At 41.8% G+C, this 26751-nt stretch overlaps 1 protein-coding gene across 15 annotated transcripts in view; it reads left to right on the top strand.

Moving 5' to 3' along the window:
- PHF20L1 (PHD finger protein 20 like 1) overlaps positions 1 to 26751 on the top strand; it is a 97412-nt gene that overhangs the window by 64489 nt on the left and 6172 nt on the right. For 7 of the 15 annotated variants that reach the window (XM_025184904.3, XM_075920114.2, XM_075920115.2 and 4 more), the window contains 8 exons: positions 186 to 242; positions 1900 to 2004; positions 6766 to 6933; positions 8128 to 8309; positions 10668 to 10767; positions 14664 to 14859; positions 16043 to 16415; positions 17956 to 18121. In XM_025184904.3, the coding sequence (XP_025040689.1) occupies positions 186 to 242; positions 1900 to 2004; positions 6766 to 6933; positions 8128 to 8309; positions 10668 to 10767; positions 14664 to 14859; positions 16043 to 16415; positions 17956 to 18121 (1347 nt within the window). The remainder of the gene's footprint in view (positions 1 to 185; positions 243 to 1899; positions 2005 to 6765; positions 6934 to 8127; positions 8310 to 10667; positions 10768 to 14663; positions 14860 to 16042; positions 16416 to 17955; positions 18122 to 26751) is intronic. The other 8 variants (XM_075920107.2, XM_075920112.2, XM_075920111.2 and 5 more) reach the window with 3 other exon arrangements.

Below are 26751 nucleotides of genomic sequence, written 5' to 3'. Positions count from 1 at the left end.
TTTGTTTCCAGTGCTTAAGGTGGTAAAAGTAATTGTAAAGCATCTTTAAAAATCAATGTTACTTCTGTCTTTCTTTTAATTATGTATTAACTGGAATGTTTGTAACCAAGTAACTTTGCAAGAAAGTGCAGCGTCTGCAATGGTCCCACTAAGCTTGTGGGTTTTTTTTCTCCTTAAATCTACAGGTATATTGAAAACTGAAAAAAAAGTGAAATTGGAAGAGAAAAGCTCATCATCATTTGGTATGCACAGAAAATCATATTTAAGCAGAAAGTCTAATGCTTGAGAGAGTAAGAGCATAGCCTGTTCCTAACTTTTTACTTATTATGCTCTTTTTTGGTGTAAGTGCTCAGATGTTTAGTATTTTTAAAGTAACGAGCTTTGAAAAGCAAAATCCTTGAAACCCAAACACCTTAATAGATGCAAAAGGTTGTCTTATACATAAATAAACTTGTGTGATAATGTATGCCTAAGAAATTGTATGGAAAGTACAAGGACACAAGAGAGACAAGATCAGTAGAATAGTAGATCTATAGCTTCATGTATTCATTTCTAAACCAATAGGGTGGAACAAAAAGGGTGTATGGAGGAAAGGAATAATTATAGGTTACCCATTATAAGCTTTTTCAATCAAGTTAGTGGTATGTATGGTAATTGACTTGTGCTTGTCGAACAGAACATTCAATACCTCCTCAAATGAAATGCAATATAAGGAAGTTTGAGCTATTCACCCTTCAAAATAATACTTAATGATGGTTCGATAAGGCTCATCCCTAAAATTTCATTTTTGCCACAATTCACTATTTTTCATTCCCCCCCAAAATTTATTTTTGACACAGATTCAGCCCTGTATGTGACTAAATTGCTGACCAGTCTATGGAAGAAAAGAAGGAATAGAAATAAGTACAATTAGCTCTAATTGAAACATTCCGTATATCTGCTCTTGTTTCTGTGTGGCTAAGGAAAATGTACACAAAAAAAGGGTATTACTTTACAGTCAGTCCTTGAGGTTTATTTTCTAGCTGGAATCAAGTCCCTTTTTATTATCTCACAGTTAACTGCTTTGGAAATAACTGTGAAGTTAGAAACTGTGGATTATGATTTTACCTGGGAAGCAAATAGTAGAGATAGATAAATCTAAACAAGGACTCCATTCTTATGCATATGTCAATAGTGCTTAAAAAGGAATAGAAATACAGAAATGTAACTTTAATTTTATTCAGAGCAAGTCTGCTGATAAAGTTTTGGGTGAGTTGTTCTGAAAGGAATTTATGGTAGATTGTCGACTAGTCATTCACATCCCTATTCAGGTGTTTATCAACAAGCTCCATCATACTTGATCAGCTTGCATGCTTTGTTCGAGGATGTTTTTTTTCAAATAGCCCATTGAGAGTTCTTTGTGTTCTCATCTTTGCTTTTTCTACAGACTGATCAAAATCTGGAAAATAGGTTGCCTGCTCTGTTTCTTACCAACTAACTGACATATTTAAAAAAAATACATTTTTAAAATGTAAGCTTTATTAAAACTGGTTCTTTTTTTCCAGTCATGTGAGGGTCACATCTGAAATTTTGCAATAATGTTACCTGTCAAAATGTGGGGTATAGTTGACTTCTTGACACTGAGAAGCTGAATTATGTTACTTTGCTAGGAAGATTCTCACTAATAAATGTGTTGACTTCCAGGTGTCTCAGCTAAGGAGGAACCCCAGTGCTGTTCCAGAATCAGATAATACAAGGGCTATATACATGGCACTGAACAAATTAGTTGAATCATTCCACTCTGGGCAGGTGACTGGAACAGGAGATTTAAAATTTAAATGTTATTGTTTTTAGGGTAACTGAAAGAAAAAAAGTATTTGAGGATGATGGTAATGTTTAAAAATGTTGATTTGCAATTAGGTAAAAAGAAGGAAAAGGATAAAGAGAAAAAAGAAAGAAAGGAAAAGGATCATAAATCAAAACAGAAGAAGAAGAAGAAGAAAAAGAAGAAATCTAAACTGTATGGTGAGTTCAGTAAAAATAAATTAAGACCAAAAGTAAAGATCAAATACTGTCTTTCTGTTTCTGATTGGCTGTTACTTACAGAAATATTTAACATTCATATCATTCCGAAATTTCATACATTACCAAAATGAGATGTTGGCCTTAAAATTTCAATAGCAAAGGCACTTTGATCTGAGATTGCCTCTCCTCCCTTTATATCCTGTGTCTTGGTAAGCATGTCCATTCATGGCTTTAACTGCCATTCTGTAGATACAGTTCTCCACTCCAGCCACTCTCCACCTAGTTCTCAAATTCTCCTTCATATCCAGTCCTGACTGTCTCACCACTTACATTTATCTTCACATTTAAGTTATGTCTTAATCTTGCCAAAGTCTTCCTGCGTAACATCTCTCGCATATCGCCTGTCCTAGCTATCCTGATAGCTGAAACTTACACACAGGCTCTCATCATCTCACATCTTAGTTACTGCAACATCCTTTTTTGCTGCCTTTACAAATACAATCTTATCTCAGTCAGAATGCTGCTCTTAAGGCCATTTTCCTAGCCTGTTACTTTGATCATGTCACCAGAATCTTTGCATCCCCTTTCTCAATAGCATCAAATATTAACTACTTGCCTTCATTTTCAAGACCCTTTCTGGCTTGCTCTTACCCTTGTTTCATCTCTCATTTACTATAGTGATGTTCACTTCTGCACCTGACCATCCCTTGATGCCAGCCTTCATCGCCCACTCATTGTTTTTAACTTTCTCCTATTCTGTCCTCCTGATGAATTGGAGAGGTACTACCCTTTTCTGGGCTTCCCAGCCTTTCAATTAACTAAATTGCCTGTAAGGCTTAAACCCAGAGACAGTGATTCCTAGAGATACTCCAGGAATGCTAGGGAAGCAGGAAGTAATGTCAGGAAGCCAGGAGAGAGAATGACCTTTCTGTTGCAGCCTTCATATGACCAGAGGAGAGCTGGGCAGATATGAATTAATCTAGGAAGCAAGGCATGGAGAATCCAGAAACATCCATGCCTAGGGAAAGACTAAATCTTGAAATAACCCATATGTTAGTAAAACAGGGACTATTTAGTCAGACACAATCAGGTTATTTTTTTTATTATTATTTTTAGGTTTGTTGGACTTCAGTGCTTTCCCCTTATGCTGTAACTTTTAAACTGAATCCCAGAGAGCCAATTCTCTGCATCTTTAATCTTGCCTTTTTTCTGTTGCTCTGTAACAACTAGCAACCCAGTACTGTTTTAACATGTAAGTCGTCTTTGTTCTGTTAATAAAATCACCTTTTAAGGTGGTCTGATTCCTGTGTCCTAGAAGGTAGGAAGTTCTGTGTTCCTGGGTTTAAGATTGAAAGGTCAGCTATAAAGAGAATTAAGAGGGTTCCTCCCTTCTTCCCCCCGCCCCAACTCTCTCCAGAGGGAGGCTGTAAGATCTTGAGGGTCTCCACTGGAAGGAATTCCCAAATGCATCTTCCTGGGTTTTCAAAGAGGGTTTTACATTTGAGTGGTAGCAGTGTACCATCCAATGTCAGGAAATCTATGACCTGGGGAGTTTTTAAATAGAAGCATTTAGTGGCAGAGTATTAGTCTCTTGCAGCCCCCACCTTCTGCACTCAAAATGCCAGTGTGGGGAACAGCCTTGAGAGCTCCCTCATGACTGGAAAAAGCTTCCCCATAAACATCTCCAAAACCAACTCATTATTCTCCTTTAAAGCTACTTTTGCTTGCTGCTTATGGCAAAACTTTAGGACACTAATGTGCTGAGATCTCTGTTTTGCTGCCAATTTTGTCACATTGTTTCCTTGTACGCTACCATTTTATTTATTCTTTTCTTCTACTTATATTGTAAGCTCTTTTGAGCAAGCACTGTCCTCTTCTGTGTTTGTGCAGCACCTAGTCGATGACTGTTGCTCCCAGGTGCTATGGTAATACAAATAATAATAATAATGGCCAAAACTCTGATCTTTCCTTCATTGCAGTGAGAGACCCATTTTTTACAAAATACCTGTTTACCATTAATTTATTTGGACTTTGCATTTAATGATACCATTTATTTTTCTTGCCTTTCTCTGATCCAGTATGGCTGTTCTTAAGCAAAAAACAAACAACCCAAAAAAACAAAAACAAAAAAACCCTTCACTGACATGACTGCCGATTGAGAAGGAAGAAAACACTCCCCATATTCTTTTTGCATACCACAGCCTAAAGGGGGCCCAGTGTAGTAGATTTTGTGTGCTCCATCCCTGCAAAGAGGCAATGCGCGGGGAGAGCTGGAGCACCAGCACAGGCTCCTCAGTACTGGGGAGGGCCCTGAGCCTTGGGGGTCAGATCCAGGCAAGTCAGGAGCCACATCCGGTCTCTGGGCCTGAAGTTTCCTATCCCTGGACTAGAAGGATATTCTGTCATCTGCAATAAAGGAATGATGATTATCATTCATGCACGCTACATAGGAAAGGATAGCTGTAGCGTAAGTTGGACAAATGAAAAAGCAGTTTTGTTTAGGTGAAAGCCTGCTAATACTCGATGTACCAAATAGGCTTTATATTTTCTACATTTATTTTGTTTACTCAAATGTCTAGATTTCTCTTGTCATTGATGCTAAATGTCAAGCAATGAATATCAAAAGCAGAAAATATCTTTCATAAACAATATGGAAAAATAGCGTAATAGCACTGACATAAAACCACAAATTTTAACACCAGGATGATTTCTGTCCTCTTTAATGGAGCATAGTCAAGGAAATCTACACTAGAAATTGGTAAGAAAATAACTCATTTGTAAGTAAATGTCTGTGGAAGGTCATCGGAGTTCACTGGAAAGTAATTCTTGCACCAACAGAAATTCAAAGTAAAATAAACCAATCTATCAAATATGGTAAGACAATGATGGGCATATTTTATATACACTTTGAGGATGTCAGCAACATGACTTCCTTTGCAAGTGATCATATAGACACCACCTGGAAAGAGGAAAAAAAGGTCAACCTAGAGAAACTTTATGCAGAACAACAGAGAGTATATGACACTCAGAAGCCTGAGCAGACCATCAGAAGACCAAAATAAATGGTGAAAACTGATAGGCTCCCTGTGCACCGAAAGATGTGGAAAGCTAAAGATGAAAGAATCTCTTGTCATGATTTATTTCAGTATTATTTGTTACACCAGAGATGGATATGCTGCTATACATTGGTGACCCTGTGGAAAAAAAATCCACACCACACCATCTCAAGACAATGCAGAAGATCATCTTAGCAGCAGTCCCTCTTGTTGTCACTGATCCTGGGTCTCAAGATGTAGCTCATATTTAGTAGTGAATCACTTATAGAGAAAGGAAATAGGATTCTAAGGCTACAGAATGTGTGGGAGATGCTGTAGAACAGGGGTTTTAAAACTCTGGGTGGCGGCTTGTAAGCGCAAGCCACTAGCTGGCTTCAAGACGCTTTGTTTACTTGATATCTCTGCAGGTATGGATGATCGTAGCTCGTGTTGGCCACAGATTACTGTTCCCAGCCAATGGGAGCTATGAGAAACGGCGTCCCAGTCTGCACCACTTTCTGCGGCTCCCCTTGGCCGGGAATGGTGATCTGCAGCTAACGCGAGTTGTGATAGCTTGTACCTGCGGAGGTTCAGGAAAATAAAGCATCTCACAGCCAGCTAATGGCTTACGCTTACAAGCTGTGACCCAGAGTTTGAAAACCTCTGTCACCAATAGGATGGAAACAGATGATTGAAAATTGTGTAAGGATTACCTTGTTTCAGAGATGCATCTAAACTGGACATTTATCCAAACCTCAAAGCTCGTTAAAATTCTCCCCTTGCTAATTTGGAGGGAAGGGTTACTCTCATGATATTGTATCGTATTGCATCTCTGAAAATGAAGTATTTTATCTTGTAAAAAAATAATTAAAATGTACAGAGATGTGCTCATAACCCTTCAGCAGACCTCAGGTTCATGGCTTAATTGGGAATATTTTAAAAAATGGACAAAGATAATATGTTGGAAAAGGAAGATCATCTTAGCAACAGACATTTGGACAGGTTTAGGCATGACATTTGGGAAGCGGGAGAGGAATGTGAGACAAAAAGGATCCTGGTTTCCTCAAATGTCAAAAGAAGAACTGGGGCTCATAATCTCTAGAGCACTAATTTTATTTTCCATATAAGTCTACTGCAGTTGCTACAAGGATACTAGTTGGTTGTGCATGGGAAGGCAGTTAAAAACTGTATGATGATGAAGCATGGTTTGTGAAAACCTTGTAAGATGTGACTTACACAGAATACTGTTTGTTAGAAAAAATAATTGACAAAAGAAAGCAAATCAATCAAAAATCTGATTATGGATATAGTGCAATGCTTGTTCGTTCTTTCCTTTTCTCTTTTGTTCTTTTTTGTAGTCTTACAAGGTACTTTCTCACAATCACATATGTATGAAATGAAAAATCTATATAATTAGTCTCGTGCAATGTATGAGCATAAAAGAGGAATTGAAGTCATGCGTGAAATTTTTAACTTCAGTTTTTTGGCTCTCCTGCTTAACTTGGTAACCATAATCTTAATATTGGTTACATTGAAAACATGCATAAAATAAGACAGTTTAAGGGTTTATGTGATGAACTACGTTTCCCTTCATGTTGGTATTTATACATTCATGCATATTCTTTGTCTTTGGCACCTATTATTATAACTTTCTTAAGTTGTCATTCTTACAGACATACTTTTTTGTGAAATATAACATCAAGTAACCATCATGCATTTTATTTAGTAGATTATTCGGATTATGAAGACAGTTCTATTGACTTTTTGGAAAGGTGCTCCTCTCCACTCACGCGGTCTTCTGGTAGCTCATTGACTCTGCGAAGCATGTTTACAGAGAAGAACACTTCATACCAGTATCCAAGAGCAATTCTGTCTGTCGACCTTAGTGGAGAAAGTAGGTTGGCTGACCAATAGGATATTTTGTTTTAAAAACTTAGTAGGGTGCGGTGCCCTGTGCTTGCTATGTTCACCAACCCCACTCTCTGGGGGTCGGCTACTAGGGAGAGCCAGGTCGAGGCGTAGCGGCCCTGGCCTGCCCCAGCTCTCTCCACTCTGGCCGCTGATTGGGGGAGGGGGTGGGCTGAACCAAGGCTGTGGCTAGCTTGGCTCTTCCTCTGGCTGCCGGAGTAGAGGAGGGGTTGGGCTAGACTGAGGCTGTCCCGGTGCTCTCCCCTCTGGCTGCCAGGAGATTGGACTGGGCTGAGGCTGTGCTTGGACCAGCTCTTTCCCTCTGGTGGGGAGAGGGAGGGTGAAGAGGGAGCGGCACCCAGCCCTGCTCCTCTGGCTGCAAGCAGGGAGGCCACATGGCTCTGGCCCCCCACTGGCCGGGGTAAGGCCATGCAGCTCCCGTGCATCCCCCTCCTGTTGCATCACCGGTGACGCCGCACATGTCCTGCACGCCTCCCTACCCCCACCCAAGCCCCTGCAAAGTTGTGTGGCCCCTGCCACTGCACCTAAGCCCCTACCACTCGCATTCCCCCCCCCTTCTCCACTCACTTCTCTTCTCCTGCCTTGGACAGCAGAGAAACTGCGCGGTTCAATATAAATTCCAGCAGCCACCCATTCACATGGCAGCTGCCGGAGGATGCTCGGGGTCTGGGAATGCACAGGGAATGGGAGGCCATGTGGGGCACAGAGTGATGCATGATGTCACTCTTTCGTCCTGCAGGAAAAACCTTTTTTAAAGTATAGTAAGGTATTTCCCATAGAAAGTGAATAAAAAAAGGCCAAATACAAGCTAAATAATTAATTTTAGGCATAAAAATATGAATCTTTTTATGCTTGTATGTTGTTAAACCAACATGTATATACTTTCATGACAGATTGAACAAAATATTTATCCTCCTCATGCTGTTCTGCATTGTGCTGAGCACTGGTTGGATGTTGCCACTCCTACCTCTAAGGTGGCTACATTGCATTGCTGTATATACAGTGGAGGTCACCAAGAAGTGTAATCTTCCAGCAGTACATCTGTGAGTGACTTCTGCTATGTGTAGTGCAGGATCATTCAGCATCTAAGGTCCTACCTTCTTGTAAAACGTTACATCTGTTTGCATATACAACTTCAGATTTATTTGTTTTTTACTAGACCTCTCGGATGTGGAGTTCTTAGATGATTCCTCCACAGAGAGCTTATTACTGAGTGGTGATGAATATAATCAGGACTTTGATTCAACAAATTTTGAAGAATCTCAGGATGAAGACGATGCTCTCAATGAAATTGTTAGATGCATCTGTGAAATGGATGAGGAAAATGGCTTCATGATTCAGGTAAGACACTCACTTGCTTGTCAGTCTTCCTTGTGAATGGTTTCTCTCTGGCATCCTGGTAAGAAAAAGTCGGTAGTCAAAGCTTTCTACATTCCACACTATGCCTCTGTTTGTTCTGTGCAGGACCATCTTTCGAAGGGTACGCCTACACTACAGGACAAGGTCAAATTAAGCTATGCAACTTCAGCTATGTTACTTGCGTAGCTGAAGTAGAAGTACCTTAACTTGACTTTTGGCATTGTCCACACTGCAGGAAGTTGAAGGGAGAACATTTTCCCTTCGACTTCCCTTACTCCTTGTGGAAGCAGGACCACCAGCATTGACCAGAGTGCCCCTCTTAGTTTGAATTAGCTGTCTTAACTAGACTCCCTAATTTGAACCCTGGAAGAATGACGGCAGCAGCTTTGATCAGTCTCTGTAGTGTAGACGTAGCCTACCTGTGAGGTTGGTACAGTTTTTCCTTTCAGTCCTCGGCACCTTGGAATATGCCAACAGTAGTGTCAGTTGCAGTGATATATTAGAATTGGAAAAAATTCAGAACAAAGCAATAAACACGATTAGAGGTATGGAACAGTTTCCATATGAAAAGATGGTAAAAAGACTGGGACAGTTACACTTGGAAAAGAGATGATTAAGGAGGAATTTGTTAGGCATTTACAAATGAATGGTGTGGAAAAGTAAATAAAGTGTTATTTTCCGCCTGTTATAGCACAAGAAGCAGGGGGTTGCCCAATGAAATTAATATTTAGCAGATTTAAAACAAACAGAAGGATGTATTTCTTAACTCACTGCACAGTCAGCTTGTAGAACTTCTCGCCAGGGGATGTGGCGAAGACCAAAAATATAACTGGACTAAAAAAAAAGAATTAGATACATTCATGGAGGATAGGTCTGTCAATGGCTATTAGCCTAGATCAGAGAAGCAGTCCCATGCTCTGGGTGCCTCTTGACCCCCGACTGCCACAAACTGAAAGTGGACAACAGTGGTGGATCACTTCTAATTGTGGTGTTGATTTCCAGCCGGTCTCTGAAGACCGGGTACTAGGCTAGATGGCCAATGGTCTCACTCAGGATGACCATTCTTGTAAGGCTAGTGGCTTGGTGACTAGAATCTGGGAAAGCATTTGAAGAATATGGGGGGCAGTATTGAAAAGGACATATGGACTGAGTGAGAAGGACAAGGAGGAGGTATCTAGGCTGGCTTTGTTGGAATGGAGGGGATATGTGGCAGGGAACACAAGAAACCAGGTTGGATAATAGATGGGTGCTGAGTGATGTAGGGCCTTAAACAAAATAACAAGAAGATTGAACTCAATATAAAAAATGATGAAGAGCTATGGAAGATCTTGGAGGGGAGGCAGGTCGATGTAGTTATAGGGGAAAAAGAAAGAGTAGTCTTTGTGGCATTTTTAGATAGACCAATGGGTCAAAATGTGTGTCAGAAACCAGAGCTGAGACAGCTGCAATAGTCAAGGCAATAGATGTTTAGAACATGGGCAAGGAAAGGAGGGATTTTAGAGATACTGTGAATGCAGAACAGCTGAATTTGATCAGTGCTTAATTACATGATAAGGGTAAGGAGGATATTGGCTATTTGCAGTCATGACTGATCTGAACTGAATTTGAACCAGCATCCTAGAGTTGAAAGTCTCTGTAGTCCATCTGTTACCAATTCCCTGAGCCATCCAGTAGACACTCTATCTTCAAATACTGCATTAACCGCTTTAGACGTAGAGCAGTATTCATGTTTTGTTGCCCTTTTCTGAATTCAACTGGCAATCTAATATTTTACCCACCTAGACTTTATACAGGTCAGCTGGCCAGTCATTCTTATGCTTCTGTGTCCTTGTAACCAAAGTATTACTCTCTTCCTGCCATCTTAATGTATACACTTTCTTCATTTCTATTTTTTTAGATTTCTTTTTTTAAATCCGTGTAATATTAAAAATCTTAAGCAATGGAGAGGTACTTTGTAAATGAAAACTGACATTTCCTCTATTGCTATACTATAATATATTGCTATATATTTCTATTTTCCTATATTCCTATACTGGTGTCTTAATGCTCAGCGCTAAATAATTAGAACTAAATTACTAAACGTTACAATAAACTATTGTTAGTTGCTAACTCCTTGATTTTTGTTTTCCAGGTAGGAATTTGTGACCATGGAATCATTTTCAAAGCTAAAATTATGCTTAATATTGACTTGATTTTGCTACAGCAAATAGAAATTGCACAAATATGACCTATAATTCAAGTTAGCTGCTAAAGGAAAGCTGTCCTTCCTGGTGTTTTTAAGAAGCTGGAAATAGAACTGATTTACAAATAATGAATTACCTTGTTTCTTTTGGGTGGCAGTGCGAAGAATGCTTGTGTTGGCAACATAGTGTATGTATGGGATTATTAGAGGACAGCATTCCAGAGCAGTACATCTGTTACATCTGCAGGGATCCTCCAGGTATGCATTAAATCATTGGTTCATGCAAAATTCTGTGCTATTTTTACTTGTTTACCTCTTCCCCAAAGTTTTTATTCCTGATATTTCCTAATACCGAAAGACAGGGTGGGGTCTTAGACCGATTCCAGACCTTTGAAACAGAAAGATATGTATCAAAAAAATTAAACATCTGTATGGTTTCCTTTGCTTTTATTATCTCTAGTCTTGATCAGGGAGACTGATGTCACCCACAATTTACAGGATGTCTCTCCAAATGGCAATCTATCTTAGTCACAGGAGGCTTCTAAAATTCACAGAAGGAAATAGTTGCCAATTGATTGTTCTGCCCTTTGGTTTGCCATTGGCATCAAGGGTTTTCACTGCATGGATTCAGCCTCTGCCAGGGCTTTCTTATCTCATCCCAGGTTCTAGGCTATGTGGGGCCTCTCTACATAGTTCAAAGATCAGCCATAAACTACAGGGAGGAGTTGCCCTAAGCCCCTGTGTGTCTGTGTGAAATACTTCATCAAGGCTGCACCTCAGGGGAATGCAGAATGACTCAAACAAATTTACCACCCTCAGGTTCACTGTTCCAGACATGGTTTTGTCATCTCTGAATTGATGGATAAGCCAAAACAACTTGGGGGGTGGGGGGAGAGAAACATTCTCTATACATCTTGCCTCTATGACTCTGGCAACAAGCACTGCAGCCATGGGATCAGGGAGCTTATTTGAGCAATCTGCTGGCTCAGGTTCATGGGCTACCCATGAGGTCAGTTTGCACATATATGTTCTCTGGTTGCATACAGTATTCTTTGCATCATCATTTCCTACTGCACGTTCAGGGAAGGACCATCCAGGTGCTCTCAGTACACCGTCCCAGTATATCTATCAGCATATATCATAAACTCTCCCAACACAGCTATTTTAGGGTTCACTGTTTTATACAAGGGGTTTTCAGCTGATTTTCTTAGCAACTTGGCATAACAGAAAGTGCCCTCTATTCTGATCAAGAGTGGGTCAGTGCTCCAGATCAGCCTTGAACACTCTCATTCTTGTGAGACAAAGACGATCAGTACAACCCATTCATTACTAGAGCTATTGTCAAGCTGAAGCAAGATCAAGGCACAAGGATCCTCATAGCTCCAGCATGGCCAGGGAAGCCTTGATCCGCACCGTGGACCCAAGAACTCTTGTTTCTGCCTTATGGACTATCCTTTACATCTCAAAGAATCGAGTTTAACAGTAAGCACCGTTAAGGTTCATCTAGCTATACAATCTCAATATTTCAGCCTCAGATTACTGGAAGGATTGTTTTTACTGCCTATCACAACCATCACCTCTGCTAGAAGTGTGGGGAAACTGCATGTCCTGTGATAGAGCCTCCATATGTTATTTTCTGCAATGACAAGGTACAGATTAGGGCACACCCAACGTTTCTATTCAAGGAGGTAGAGGTAGAAATCAGATACCAAACTCAGCCTATACATTTGCAAGGTTTCCCCCAAAACAGTACGCTCACAAGGACAAATAAAAAGCTACATGCTTTAGATGTATACTGAGCTCTAACCTTTTAACTGAACAGAAGAAAGCCCTTTCAGAGTTCTTCCCCAGATTTATATCCTATGTTGAACAAATGAGCAGTCATCCTGTTACAGAGCACCAGCTCTCTAAATGGATTAAAAAGTCTCGGGGGTAGCCATGTTAGTCTGGAACTTTAAAAACGATGAGTTGTCCTGTGGAACTGTAGAGACTCACAAATATATAGAGAACCGTGAGCTTTTGTGGGCAAAACCTACTTCATCAGATGAGCTGGAGAGAAATAACAGAAACCCAGAATTTTATAACAGGAAAAGAAGGGGGAGAAGGCTGGCTTTATAATAAATAAATGAATGGTTTACCACCATCAATGGCAAGTGCTGTGCAGCTCAAAGTATTGTGCCTCCTGAGAATCCGTCATTTCACTCAACTAGACCTCCTTCACTTAGGCTCTGCAGCGTTTGTGAGAAATGTCTCTACTGTGGACATCTGCAGAGCAGTGATGTGGTCCTCTCGCTGCATCTTTTCTAGACATTGTACAATTACTGCAGCATCAAGGCAAGACATGAAAGTGGGAAGGCAGTCTTGCAGTCCCCTTTTCAATTACACTCCCAAGTCACACTGCACCTGAAATGTGTTACATGATGCAATGGCTGCAAGTTGAAGCCAGACAAATTCAGACTAGAAATAATGTATCCATTTTTAACAGTGCAGATAATTGACCATTGGAATAATTTGCCTAGAGATGGAGTGTATTCTCCAACGATGACCATTTTAAAATCAAGATTGGGTGTTGTTTTAAAAGATCTGGTCTTGGAATGATTTTGGAAAAGTTCTATGGCCCATGTTTACATAGGAGGTGAACCTAGGTGGTTGCATTGGTTCCTTCTGGCTTTTAAATCAATGACAATGGCTTAGGAGTCAACAACAGCGTAATCGAAATTCAAAGAAGAGAAAGCAGATACTAAAAACTGTTCTTTGAGATGTGTTGCATATGTCCATTATATGGCCCATCCTCGCATGCTAAGCATAGGAGTCTATAATTGGCATCTCAGTGCAAAGGAACTGAAGGATCCTAGGACTTCCCCTACAGGTACTACTAGAAAAAACACTCCGGCACATACCTATGTACGTATCTTTGCACATACCTACAGCATAATGGACATGTGCAATACACTTAAAATAACTACAGTAGCAAGAAGGTTAGTAACCATTTTTAACAGTTCCATAGTGAAAGTACTATACAGTTTTGGGAATAATTAGGAATATAGTTATTGTTATGGTTATTAAATTGATATAAAACCAAGATTAGTAAAGTTACTTAGGGTTCACTCATTCTTGCAGTATAGAAACAGAAATTGCCAGACTGGATCAGACCTAAGAGTCATCTAGTCTAGTATTCTATCTCTGACAGGGGTCAGGATGAGCTGCTTCAGAGCAAAGGTCAGAATCATGCTGTAAATTCTGTTCTAAAGGTTAGATTGTCTCACTCTGAAGCATGAGGTTTAATAGCTTTTAAATTTCTTTTTGTTAATTATTATTACTGTGAATAGTCTGGATAATCATTTAACTGTCCCCCTCCCCTTGTGAATATTAAGTTCTTGGTATCTTAAATTATCTTTTCAGTAAGCAGCTATTTTTAGAAGAGACCATTATAAATCACAACTTTAATTTCAAATTCAATTCACAGGTGTACGATGGTATAGAATGTTTTCTGCTTCCTGATGCTTGAATACTAAGTTAATTTTCCTTTACAATGTCATTCATAGATGTCATATGATATCCTGTGTCACTCACTAGGGGTGTGTCTAGACTACATGCCTCCTTCGACGGAGGCATGTAGATTAGCCAGATCGGAAGAGGGAAATGAAGCCGCGATTAAAATAATCGCGGCTTCATTTAAATTTAAATGGCTGCCCCGATCTGCCGATCAGCTGTTTGTCGGCAGATCGGGGGAGTCTGGACGCGATGCCCCGACAAAGAAGCCTTTCTTCATCGACACAGGTAAGCCTCGTGAAACCAGGCTTACCTGTGTCGATGAAGAAAGGCTTCTTTGTCGGGGCATCGCGTCCAGACTCCCCCGATCTGCCGACAAACAGCTGATCGGCAGATCGGGGCAGCCATTTAAATTTAAATGAAGCCGCGATTATTTTAATCGCGGCTTCATTTCCCTCTTCCGATCTGGCTAATCTACATGCCTCCGTCGAAGGAGGCATGTAGTCTAGACACACCCTAGGTGATGTGAATTTCTTTGAAAACCCATGGTTGAAGAAAGGTCATAAACCTCTCTTTTAGGATGTCAGGGGATGTTTTAAGGATAGCATGCCTGACTTGCAGTCACTTCTGGAGGATAAATTCTGATTGTTGATTACCCATAGGTCAGAGATGGAGTGCCAAATATCTATACGATAAGGACTGGTTAAACAAGGGGCATATGTGTGGATTATCATTTTTAAAAGAAAACTACTCTCACCTTAATGCCAAAAAGATAGTGTCAACACACCACCTGCTGGCTGATGTATATGGTGTAACTGAAATATTACATGGACTGCAGCTGAAGATTGGGATACTAAAGTAAGTGTGGCTCAGGTGTTTCCTCCCCATCTGTATACCCTTAGAAAAGGTGAGAGTTTAGTGTGTGTGTCAAGATGATTTTCATTTTAACTTATATTAATATTAAAGACCAGATGTATGCCACCTATACATTTAGAAGTATATTCTTACAAATGTCATGACATAATGTGAATTGTTTGGTTTTAATTATGCTTTCTGGAGCTCGGTCTATGACAAGGCAGACGCAGGGTTTCTCTGCTTCCTCTCACATCAGTGAGGAGGAATCCAGGGTCTGCATTTCTTGACGAAGCTTCAGAAAAAAAATTGTTAATAAGTGGGAATGTAGGTATTTTCTCCAGTGAACACTGGAATGTGAATTAGGGATACTATTATTACTGTTGTTGATGAATACTGAGACAAAGGAAAAGTGTGCAAAGAGGTTAAAGACTATTTTTTATCTAAAGCTTGCATGAGGTAATATCTGTGAAATCCAATGTGAAAGTGAAGCAAAGTCTTTTGTGCTTCTAAGTCTGCCACTTGCAGTTTATTCCCATATATCTAATCGTCTTAAAGTGCTGAATAAACAGTATTAAATTAATTCTGTGAAGTATTGGTGTGAAGTTGGGAATTGCTGTCCCAATTTTACAGAAGGGGAAAAACTAATTCCACAGATTGGTTATCAGTTGCCAAAGATCCAACAATTAGTAAGTGCAGAGCAGTGCCCAGATTTCCGTTGCTGTACGTTAGCCAGTAGGCTGTGGTTTGTCTCTGAACAATCTGTTATGTGACTGGCTAATTTGGGAGAAAGTAATTTTTTTCAGAGGCCTGAATGTTTAATATTCTCTTTTGTATAATTTTCTAATTGTTTCCACTGAACAGTTAACTGGTCCAATTATACCATGTGATGGAAATCCTCAATTTCAATGGCAGTTGCTAGTGTTGAGCACCTGACAGCATTCAACTGTAGGGGCGTATTAAACATTTTTGTTTTATCATAACACACTTATGAAAGGTGACTGGGGCACACTGGATTTATGCAAAATTAAGAGCTCCACAGTATCGCTGAATGAAACATTTGGTAATGAGGTTACCTTAAAAATAGTTTATTAATGTAAATACAGTTAAGCCAAAATTAGAATTTTAAAAGGTTTCATTGTTGAAAGTGATTGTTCTGTACTAACGTTTCTTCTCCTCTTCCTTCCAGAAATACACATCATCCTGATCTTCATCTTTGGGCTTGCTCAGGGGTGCGAAAAGAGCAAGAACAAGTGACACTTGGGGTAGAGAAGAAAAAAGTAAATTTGCCAGATGCTGTTAATCCATCTGCAAGGACATATCACAGTCAAAGCCATAAGGAACCACCCCCTAGCTTACCCCAGAAGATGGAAGAAACATATATTATAAGTGAGCACAGTTACCAGAAACCACAGAGTTTTGGACAGGACTGCAAATCTGTTACTGACCCTGTGAGCTCAGATGATGAAGATATGAGTAGTTTTGAGGAAGATCAGGAATTTCATTCAGATGATAAAAACTGTTTACAATATTCTTTAAAAGAAGATGGCAAGAGTGAGCAGGTAAAAATCATTTAATTCATTGTAGAGTTTAAAATTAGTTTATTTCTTAAGAAAATAAAAATCAATAAACTTATAAAATAGCTATGAATACATTCCTGTTTCTGAATTATCAACTGATGTGCATGCTATTGCTATGCAGATATAGATCAATACTGCGCACTAGGGATGTCACGTGTAGTCAACTACATGATTAACCGATAAGCCTCAGGCTTATCGGTTAATCCTATCGACTGCATGCATTCCCCTCCCCCCTGCTATCTCTGTATCAGAGGCAGCAATGGCAAGGAGGTGGGAGCCAGTGCTTGTAAGGAGCTGGCTTTTAAACTGACCCACCACGAGCACTGGATCCTGCAGAGCTGTTACCGCCCCCCCTCCCCGGCACACATGGGCAGCTGGCTCCGCAAAGCCACCTGCTCCCCCTCCCTCTCCCTTTGCACCTCCTACAGCCGGCTTCCCAGGAGCATTGGCTCTGTGGAGCTGCCTCTCCTCCACCCTCCCGTTCCCCTGCTGCCACCTGTCAGGGCCCCTGAGACCCCCTGCTGGAGGCCTAGTGGCCCTATACCCTGTCCCAGAAAAGCCAGTAGACAGGTCCTCTAAGCAGACTAGAGTGACTTCAGGGGGGAAAGCAGCCAATCAGGGTCTAGGAAGACCATAATAGAAATTACAGGACAGAGCAGCAGTCCGTTTCTCTTGGGAGCACAGGGTGTGTGGACTAGGTGACTGGCTGGCTGGCTGGCTGGCTAAGAGAGCAGCCAGTACTGTGGAGAGCTTATTGCAGGCCAGACTATGCTGGGACTAGTTCAACCCATTGAACTGTTAAATCAGGTATCATCCTGTCTTTGGAAATAGCTATTACCTGAAACTTTACAGGAATGGTTCTCATAACTAGTCGTTACTGGTCGCACAATTAGTGGCTCCTTTTTATACTCCTTGGTAGAAAATTACACCAAATGACAACAGTATGAAGAAGGAATGTACTTTTGTCTTAAATCTGTCAGTATGCTCTGAACTTTGAAATTAAATAAGTGGACTTTGGCATTTTAGATACAATTCTGTGTTTATACTTTCACATGATCTGTTTTGGACTGCAAACAAATACATTTTGGAATTTTGCTTGTATTGGATAATGGCTCACTGGTGCATTCAGCACTTCATGGTTTAAGAGTTAGAAGTTTATGTACCAGAGTAGTGAGACATGGGCCACTCGTACTGCAATAAACTAAGTACAAGAACTGGTGAATTTAACATTTCCTCCTGTTCTTTCAGGATTAACATAGAGAATTTTTTGTCTCTGTGGTAATCCTGAAGCCAGATAAACTAATTTGTTTGACATGTATATTGCACTTACTCTCTACTAATATTCTTAAACTGCATAATGTTATGTATATTTATATTTCTGTGAAATAATAATGCAATTAAAAAGTTGCTCATTCAAGGCATTGTGCTAAGTATTGAAATCAAAACTAGAATCCAAGTCGTAAGTTGAAAATAAAGCATTTATCAAGTGCTAACTTTATTTCTTTTTGTTATTCCTATGGAGAAGAACCCTGCTGAGGGGAATGTAATATGTGCTTGCAATGAAAAAAAAGGATCCGAAGAACAAGCGGATTCACATCTTCAATGGCAGCTAAATCTTCTTACCCACATAGAGAATGTACAGAATGAAGTCATCAGCAGAATGGACCTTATTGAAAAGGAAGTTGATGGTAGTTACAATAATATCAATACTTCATATCAATCTGTGTAGAGCTTTGAACATTCGAAGCATTAAATCAATAAGTCTCCCATTACATGTCATATATATGACTAAACGAATGATCAAGGCCCAAATTTATTTTGGATGCTCTGGGATACCGAGTCTGATTTTTTTTTTTTTTTTTTTTTTTTTATTGTGCATCTGCAACATCCCACTGAGGTGATGAGTATTCAGAGCATCTGAAGTCAAGCCTACACATGCAATGTTAACAGTAATTCTGACAGCATGGCTTGCCCAAGGCCACACAGTGAGACCATTAATTAGCAGGCTCCTGGTCCCATGCTTTGCTTACTAATCCTCCACTAATCCACAGCATATCCTGAAATAAAGTTGATAGTATTTGTTTTGGGCAGATGTATCAATCAGATACCTGAGGAGGAGAAAAGAAGTTTTCATCTTCAGCTGTAGTTTTCTGTGTATTGGTTTAAAATCTAATTGGCAATAGCTTGGATTAAGATGGCAGACCAGCCTTTATAACAAATTCAAACAAAGATTATGTGGTAGAGCTAAGTGTTGTAGGAGATGAATGCATTCAGTTTTCACTAGGGCTGTCAATTAATTGCAGTTAATACCTGCAATTAATTTGAAATTAAATTAATGTGTTAATTTTTTAACATATTAATCACATACTACTTCAAGGAGTGTCCCTGTGGGTGTTCCACTTTTAAAATGTGCCAGCGCCACGGTACTATTGGTCAGATACTTTTGATGGCAACCCCTCCCCCTGGTCGGCTGTGCACGCGGAACTCTGGCATGCAACGGTTGAAACAGCCATCCCATGCGCATAGCCAATCGCCTTCTCAGTTCCTTTTTGACCACCGTAAGCTTCGGTCGCAGCAGAGCAGTTGCCCTCATTACAGACTTGAGTAGTTTAGAGTAGAATTAGATATTTGGTGTTAGTTTTACTATTAGTCAGTTAGAAATTATTTCTTTCAAAAAAAAAAAAGTACAAAAAAGTGGAGAGTTTCTTTGCTCACTCACAAGCCACAGTCTACACCATGTGTAAAGGCTGCCAGTCTCAATTCTCTGAGATGGTTTAAACTTTAACACTTCCGGGGACATGCCTGGCTCCTCCGGATTTAAAAAGTGTGTATCCTGCAAATTGTCAGTTTCAGTTTTAGACAGACACTCTGAGTGTGTCCCTTGCTTAGGTCAGGACCACCACTCAGAACAGTACCCACATTGCCTGAAATTGATCAGCCGCTCAAGGAACGCTAGAGAGCCCCATCTTAAAATGCTACAGCTGTAGAACTCACCAAGGATGTCCTTGGACCCAGACAAGACCTCACCTCCCCGGACTTATGTCCCATGGGGAGGTTTCTAATGAAGAGGCTCCTTGCCTAGGCCCCAGGAACCAGGACAGGGCTAAAATGCCCAAAAAGAGGTCCCAGTGTTTGTCGGGATCTGACTCTCTGCCCAGGAAGCACAGAACAAATGGAAAATCCGTCTCCACACCTGATGGTGCTAAAGCGCTGGAGAAACACATGGGGAACTGGACTGGCACCCACAAAAGCCAAGACCCCAAAGAGAAGGTCCAACCTTCCTCTCACCTGTTGAGCTCAGAGCTGAAACTGGCAAGCTCTATCCTGGCAGGGGTGAAAGTGCATAAAGCAGCAAGATTGGAATCAGAGCTGGCACCAAGCTCTGCTAAGCAAGCTCATCTGGCACTGGCACCGAGAAGCACATGAAAGCACTTTACTAGCAGCTGGCACCAGCTCAACCTACAGTGCCGGTACTGATGATCCAGATCCTGCCGGTACCCATATTCCTCCTCTCCCCTCCCCCCCCCCACACCTACGCTGCCTCAGTTTACCACCACAGCTGAACTAATGATGGTGTCAGTGCCAGGGACGCCACTCTTTGGGACCGATGGCATCTCAGATACAAGATACGGTTTCTCCACAACATCTGCCTTGGTACCGTCCATAAGGAGTGATGTTGGCAACGATGAACCTATGCAGATACTTACTCACAGAATTTTGTCGCTCAAATCAATGCAGCAAGTGCAGCATTGACAACAACCACAATGGTTCCTGCCACTCGTGCCAGACAACTGACCATATTGGGACCCGTGGGTGGTATATAGAGGGCAGCAACCCTAGCAGCTGCCACAGGCACCCAAGCCTCAGGTCCCCAGTACTCCCGATCAGTGCTGTTTTTCAGAGGACAAAGAGGAATTTGACATCACAGGGACAGAGTGAATATCAAACTCACCCCCACCTATACACCTTTCTTCCTCGTCACCTGATGACAGAGTCATTTCAGGAACTTTTTAAACGTGTGGCAGACACATTAGAAATATCTGTGCCCGAGACCCACATAAGCTGATGAGTATTCTACATGCTTTGCAGCAGGCCAAACTCAAGATTCCCATGAATCCTACAAAAACCATATGGCAGAAACCTGCCACAATCCCACCAACTTGCAGAAGATGTGACTGCAAGTATTACGTGGCACCCTCAGCAAGTTTGCCGATGACTGTAAGCTAGGGAGAGAGGTAGATAAGCTGGAGAGCAGGGATAGGGTCCAGAGTGTGACCTGGACAGATTAGAGGATTGGGCCAAAAGAAATCTGATGAGGTTCAACAAGGACAAGTACAGAGTCTTGCACTTGGGACGGAAGAATCCCAAGCATTGTTACAGGCTGGGGACTGAATGGCTAAGTAGCAGTTTACCAGAAAAGGACCTGGGAATTACAGTGGATGAGAAGCTGGATATGAGTCAACAGTGTGTCCTTGTAGCCAAGAAGGCTAATGGCATATTGGGGTGCATTACGAGGAGCATTGCCAGCAGATCCAGAGATGTGATTATTCCCCTTTATTCGGCTCTTGTGAGACCACATCTGGAGTATTGTGTCCAGTTCTGGGCCCCACACTATAGAAAGGATGCATTTGAGAGGGTCCAGCAGAGGGCGACCAAAATGATTAGGGGGCTGGAGTGCACGACTTCTGAAGAGAGACTGGGGGATTTGGGTTTGTTTAGTTTGCAGAAGAGAAGAGTGAGCGGGGAATTTGATACCAACCTTTAACTTCCTGAAGGGAGGTTCCAAAGAGGATGGAGAAAGGCTGTTCACAGTAGTGACGGATGGCAGAACAAGGAGCAATGGTCTCAAGTTGTGGTGGGAAAGGTCCAGGTTGGATATTTAGGAAAAACTATTTCACTAGGAGGGTGGTGCAACACTGGAATGGGTTACCTAGGGAGGTGGTGGAATCTCCTTCCCTAGAGGTGTTTGTCTCGGCTTGACAAAACCCTGGCTGGGTTGATTTAATTGGGATTGGTCCTGCTTTGGACAGGGGGCTGGACTTGATGACCTCCTGAGGTCTCTTCCAGCTCTTTGATTTCTATGATTCTGTGAAACGCCTGGATCTAATGGGTCGGAAGGCTTACCCATCAGCCAGCCTTCAGCTCTGAATTGCGAATTATGTAGCCCTCCTTGCAAAGCATACACATCACATATTTGATCAACTTGCAAATTTTACTTTGAAGATCTTCCAGACAATAAAAGAGAGCAATTCAAAGCAAACTTCAATGAAGGAGCATTAATCTCCTGAACAGCCCTACATGTTGCTCTAGATTCAGCAGACGCAGCCTCCAAGATGCCTGGTGTCAACAATCGTCATGACGCAGCTTCTGGCTCCAACTCTCTGGCTTCCCAAGGGAAGTCCAGTCCATAGTTGAAGATCTACCATTCAAAGGTACGAAACTATTTGTTTGCTGAATCTACCAACGCCTCGCTACATACGCTGAAAGGCTCATGAGCCACACTAAAAACTCTAGGTATCTATGCACCTGCGACTAAAAGAAAGCAGGGAAGATTTTTTACACAGATATAAATCCACTCAGTTTAACCTCAGTTAAAGACACTGCGACAACAGACGCTGACCAAGGCAGAACAGGCGCAGAGAAGCCTCCCACAAGGCAGCTGTGTAACAACCCACAACATCCCATCGGGTGTTGTGAAGGTCCGGTCAAGGGTCAGACAGCAATACAAACTCTGTATAATATTTGGCAGTAGACTAGTTGCACTTTATCAAGTATGACGAACCATCACTACGAACAAGTGGGTGCTGGAGATCATCAGTGGTACTGCATACTATTCATTACCATCTCCCACCTCCAACCCTCCTCCCTGCCCCTTTTCAAGGACTCCTCTCACGAGCATGTGCTTGCATAAGAGACACAACACCTCTTATAATTAGGGGCCATAGAAGATGTTCCACCACCACACAAGGGAAAGGGGTTCTAGTCCCACTATTTTCTCACCACCAAGTAAACGGGGTTGGAGACCGATACTGGATCTCCGAAGACTCAGTTGGTTTGTTCGCTATCAATGGTTCAAGATGGTAACTCTAGCCACCATCATTCCTGCCTTGGAAAAGGGAGTTTGGCTGTGTACCTTCGACCTTCAGGATGCATATTTTCATATCTCGATACATCCGGCCCACAGAAGGTTCCTTTGCTTCATGATAGGAGACCTACATTTTCAGTACAAAGTGTTGCCTTTTGGGCTCTCATCAGCCCCAAGGGTTGTCTTGAAGGTACTGGTGGTAGTGGTGGCCCGCCTAAGGAATGGCAGCATCACCATATTCCCATACCTAGACTATTGCTTGCTAAAAGGCCCCACGGCGCGCGACACAGAGCAGGCTGTAGCAACCACCAGAAAACTGTTCGATAGTCTGGGCCTACAGACTTATCTGGAAACGTGCATACTCACCCCCCACTCAGAACATAGAACTCATAGGAGCACACTTGGATTGCAAAAAAAGCAGTAGCATTACTCCCAGCGCACAGGTTCGCAACCATCAATGACCTGATACTCCTAGCAGAGACCAGCCCATTGACAACAGCATGGAGGTGCCTACAACTACTGGGACACGTGGCAACACCATGATTACACATGAGACCACTCCAGGCCTGGTTAAGGACAGTATACAGGCCACACGTGCACCACATAAACAGCAACCTTTCCATGCTGAGCAAAATAAAGTCCACACACACACGTGGTGGACACTGCATCAAAATGCTTGCAAAGGGGTCCTGTTTCAGCAACCACCTGCAACATTAACAATCACAACAGATGCCTCTCTGATGGGTTGGAGAGCCCATTTGGGCAAGCAGGTCATTCAGGCCCTTTGGGACGAGGAGGAGGCCAACAAACACACAAATGTATATTGCCCTGAGTTCAAGTACAACACATGCATCCATTTTCTACCAGTGATCCAAAACAAAACGGTTCAGATAGTGATGGACAATGTCACAACCATGTACTACATCAACTGACAAGGGAGAGCATGATCTTACAGTTATGTAAATTTAATAAGGACAAATGCAAACTATTCCACTTAGGAAGGAACAGTCTCACACATACAGAATAGGAAGCGACTGTCTAGGAAGGAGTACGGCAGAAAGGGATCTAGAGTTCATAGTGGACTACATGCTAAATGAGTCGTCAATGTGACACTGTTGCAAAAAAAGCAAACATGATTCTAGGATGCATTAACAGGAGTGTTGTGAGCAAGACATGAGAAGTCATTCTTCCACTCCACTCTGCACTGATTAGGCCTCAATTGGAGTATTGTTTCCAGTTCTGGACACCACATTTCAAGAAAGATGTGGAAAAATTGGAGAAGGTCCAGAGAGGAGCAACTAGAATGATTAAAGGTCTAGAGAACATAATCTGTGAAGGACGACTGAAAGAATTGGGCTTGTTTAGTTTGGAAAGGAGAAGTCTGAGGGGGGTCATGATAGAGGTTTTTAGGTATCTAAATGGGTGTCACAAGGAGGAGGAAGAAAAATTGTTCTCCTTGGCCTCTGAGGTTAGGACAAGAAGTAATAGGGTTAAATTGCAGCAAGGGAAGTTAGGTTGGACATTAGGAAAAACTTCCTGTCAGGTAGTGAAATACTGAAATAAGTTGTATAGGGATGTTGTGGAATCTCCATCTCTGGAGATATTTAAGAGCAGGTTAGGGATGGTCTAGACAGTACTGGGTCTTGACGTGAGGGCAGGGGACTGGACTCAATAACCTCTCAAGGTCCCTTCCAGTTCTAGTGTTCTATGATTCTGTGTTACGAAGCGGTGCAATGGTGGGAATGATGCATCCTGAGGAATGTAACACTTATTGCAACCTACCTCCCAGGCAAGGGCAACGTCTTTGCGGATTGCTTCAGCAGAAATTTTGCACAGAAACACGAGTGGGAGATCAATCCCACCAAACCGAACCATCTATTTCAGAAGTTGGGTTTTCCCATAGTGGACCTCTTTGCCACCCCTAAAACAAGAGGTGCCCATATTACTGCTCCAGAGTGGGTGTGGAGCCCCAATCTTTGGGGGATGCAGTCAGCATAAAATGGGAAGCACCTGTCTATACACTTTTCCACTGATCCAGTCATCATCTTGAAAATCAAGCAGGACAGAGCCAGCGTTATACTTGAAGCCCCAAACTGGCCCAGGCAGACCTGGTACCCTTACCTGGTACAGATAAGTGTATGTCCAAAGTATTGCCTCCCACCAGTCCGATCTCTGCTTTCACAGCAAGATGGGCAGATACACCACACTGACGTCCACAAACTCCATCTTCATGTGTGGATGCTAATTGGCCAACATCTGCAGAAATGAAGTACCCTCAGGAAATACGATACATTCTTGTGAACTGTTGCAGACCTGCAACCAGAAAAACATACAAACAAAAAAGGCATATGTTCTCATGGTGCTCAAAACAGAACTGCGTCCCATCAGAGATGGGAGTTCCAAAAGCACTCACTTACTGGAACTACACAATTTAGGATTATCACTAAACTCAATTCAACTGGCTACATGCTCCCTTCTATACCTATCAATGAAAGTCGCCTTTCTAGCTGCAATTACCTCTGCAAGAAGAGTTGGGGAGCTCGAAGCATTAGTGGTGGACCCACCATACACGACATTTCATAAGGACAGCCTAAATTTCTCCCAAAAGTACTTATCACTTTTCACTGCAATAAACCCATATACTTACCCGTCTTCTTTCCTAAACCTCATAAGGACAACAGAGAAAGGGCACTACGCACCCTAGACATCCACAGGACAGTAGCCTTTTACTTACAATGTACAGAGCCCTTTCGAAAATCTCCACGACTCTTTGTGTCATCTGCAGAGAGCAAAGGGGTTTCCTATATTCAAATAAAGACTATCTAAATGGATCTCGGGTTGCATACATTTAGCCTACAATATATCCCAGAAGGAGCCCCTGGCAACCATATGTGCTCATTCCACGAGAGCAGTGGCAGCGACAACAGCCTTCCTGAGGCATACCAACAGAAGACGTTTGCAAAGCTGCCACATGGGCCTCAGCCCACACATTCACGCAGCACTATGCCATCCAGTCGTTTGCAGACACAGACATGTGTTTCAGCCAGACTATATTCACAGTTACCGAGTCAACACTATCAAAGCGCCCACCACCAAGCATGAATACTCCTTTGTAGTCATCTTAAGGTGGAGCACCCACGGGGTCTTTCCCTTGAAGAAAAAGGAAAAGTTACTCATCTTGTGCAGTAACTGGAGTTCTTTGAGATGGTTGTCCCCAGAGGTGCTCCACCACCCACTCTCCTCTCCTTGGCTTTGGACTCAACTATATCCAGGTCAGAGAAGGAACTGAGGCGGCGGCTGGTCATGTGCATGGGATGGCCATTTCAAGCATCACGCACCAGTGTTGTGCATGCACAGCCAACGCAGGGGGCGGGGCACTGCTTTCAAAAGTCTCTGACCAGTAGTATAGTGGCACTGGTGCACCTTAAGGTGGAGCACCCACTGGAACAACCATCTCAAAGAACCTCAGTTACTGCACAAGGTGAGTAACCTTCCCCTCCGGGTGGGGAGGGAGGCATTGGCAGCAAGGGGTCAGAAGCCCCTTCCCGAGCTCCGAAGGCAGCAGTGGGGTCTGAAGCCTTGTGCTCTGAGCCTATATGGAAAACATCAAAAACATTTAAATAAATTATATTCTGTTATTGTGTAACCGTTCAATTAAGAGATTCACTTCACAAATGAAGAGAGTTTGGACAAAGTGTAGTTATTTTAGTCCTTAATTATTTTTATTAACACAAAATAGTGTTAGCTCTGATGGACTGTTTACAATCAGACTGCGTTCACATTGATAATGTTTCTAGAAAAATGGGAGTTGACTTTTGCCGTCACTCTGAAGTTAGTGTGATTCCACTTTGTAAGTGGCTGGGTAAAAATGAAACCACCTTATATCACCTGCTCCCTGGTTTTTGTTTTTTTTTAGTGATGCATTAAAATTAGCGACAAAAGTATTCATAGCATTTTATGCCTACTGAGTTTTTGCTACTCCAGAACCATGACAAATGAGACAGTGAGCTGGAGTCTCTTCTTTTTATGTTTATCATCAATATGTTGTTGTCTATGGGAGTAATTTGTCCTAATGTACCTTTTATTACTAGAATTTAGTCAAGGCAATTGGAAAGATGAATAAGTGAGACCATTTTAACATGCTTAGAAGAATAAAAATGCCCATGGAGCACTGATTGATATGCCTATTCAGAATAATAGATCTTCATTTAAATATACCCTTCTGAGTATCTC

This window comes from Pelodiscus sinensis, chromosome 2, assembly GCF_052426305.1.
Source record: "Pelodiscus sinensis isolate ZL-2025 chromosome 2, ASM5242630v1, whole genome shotgun sequence".
NCBI classification, from domain to species: domain Eukaryota; kingdom Metazoa; phylum Chordata; order Testudines; family Trionychidae; genus Pelodiscus; species Pelodiscus sinensis.
Note: the sequence above shows the minus strand (reverse complement) of the source record. Positions and strands in the feature narration are given on the sequence as shown.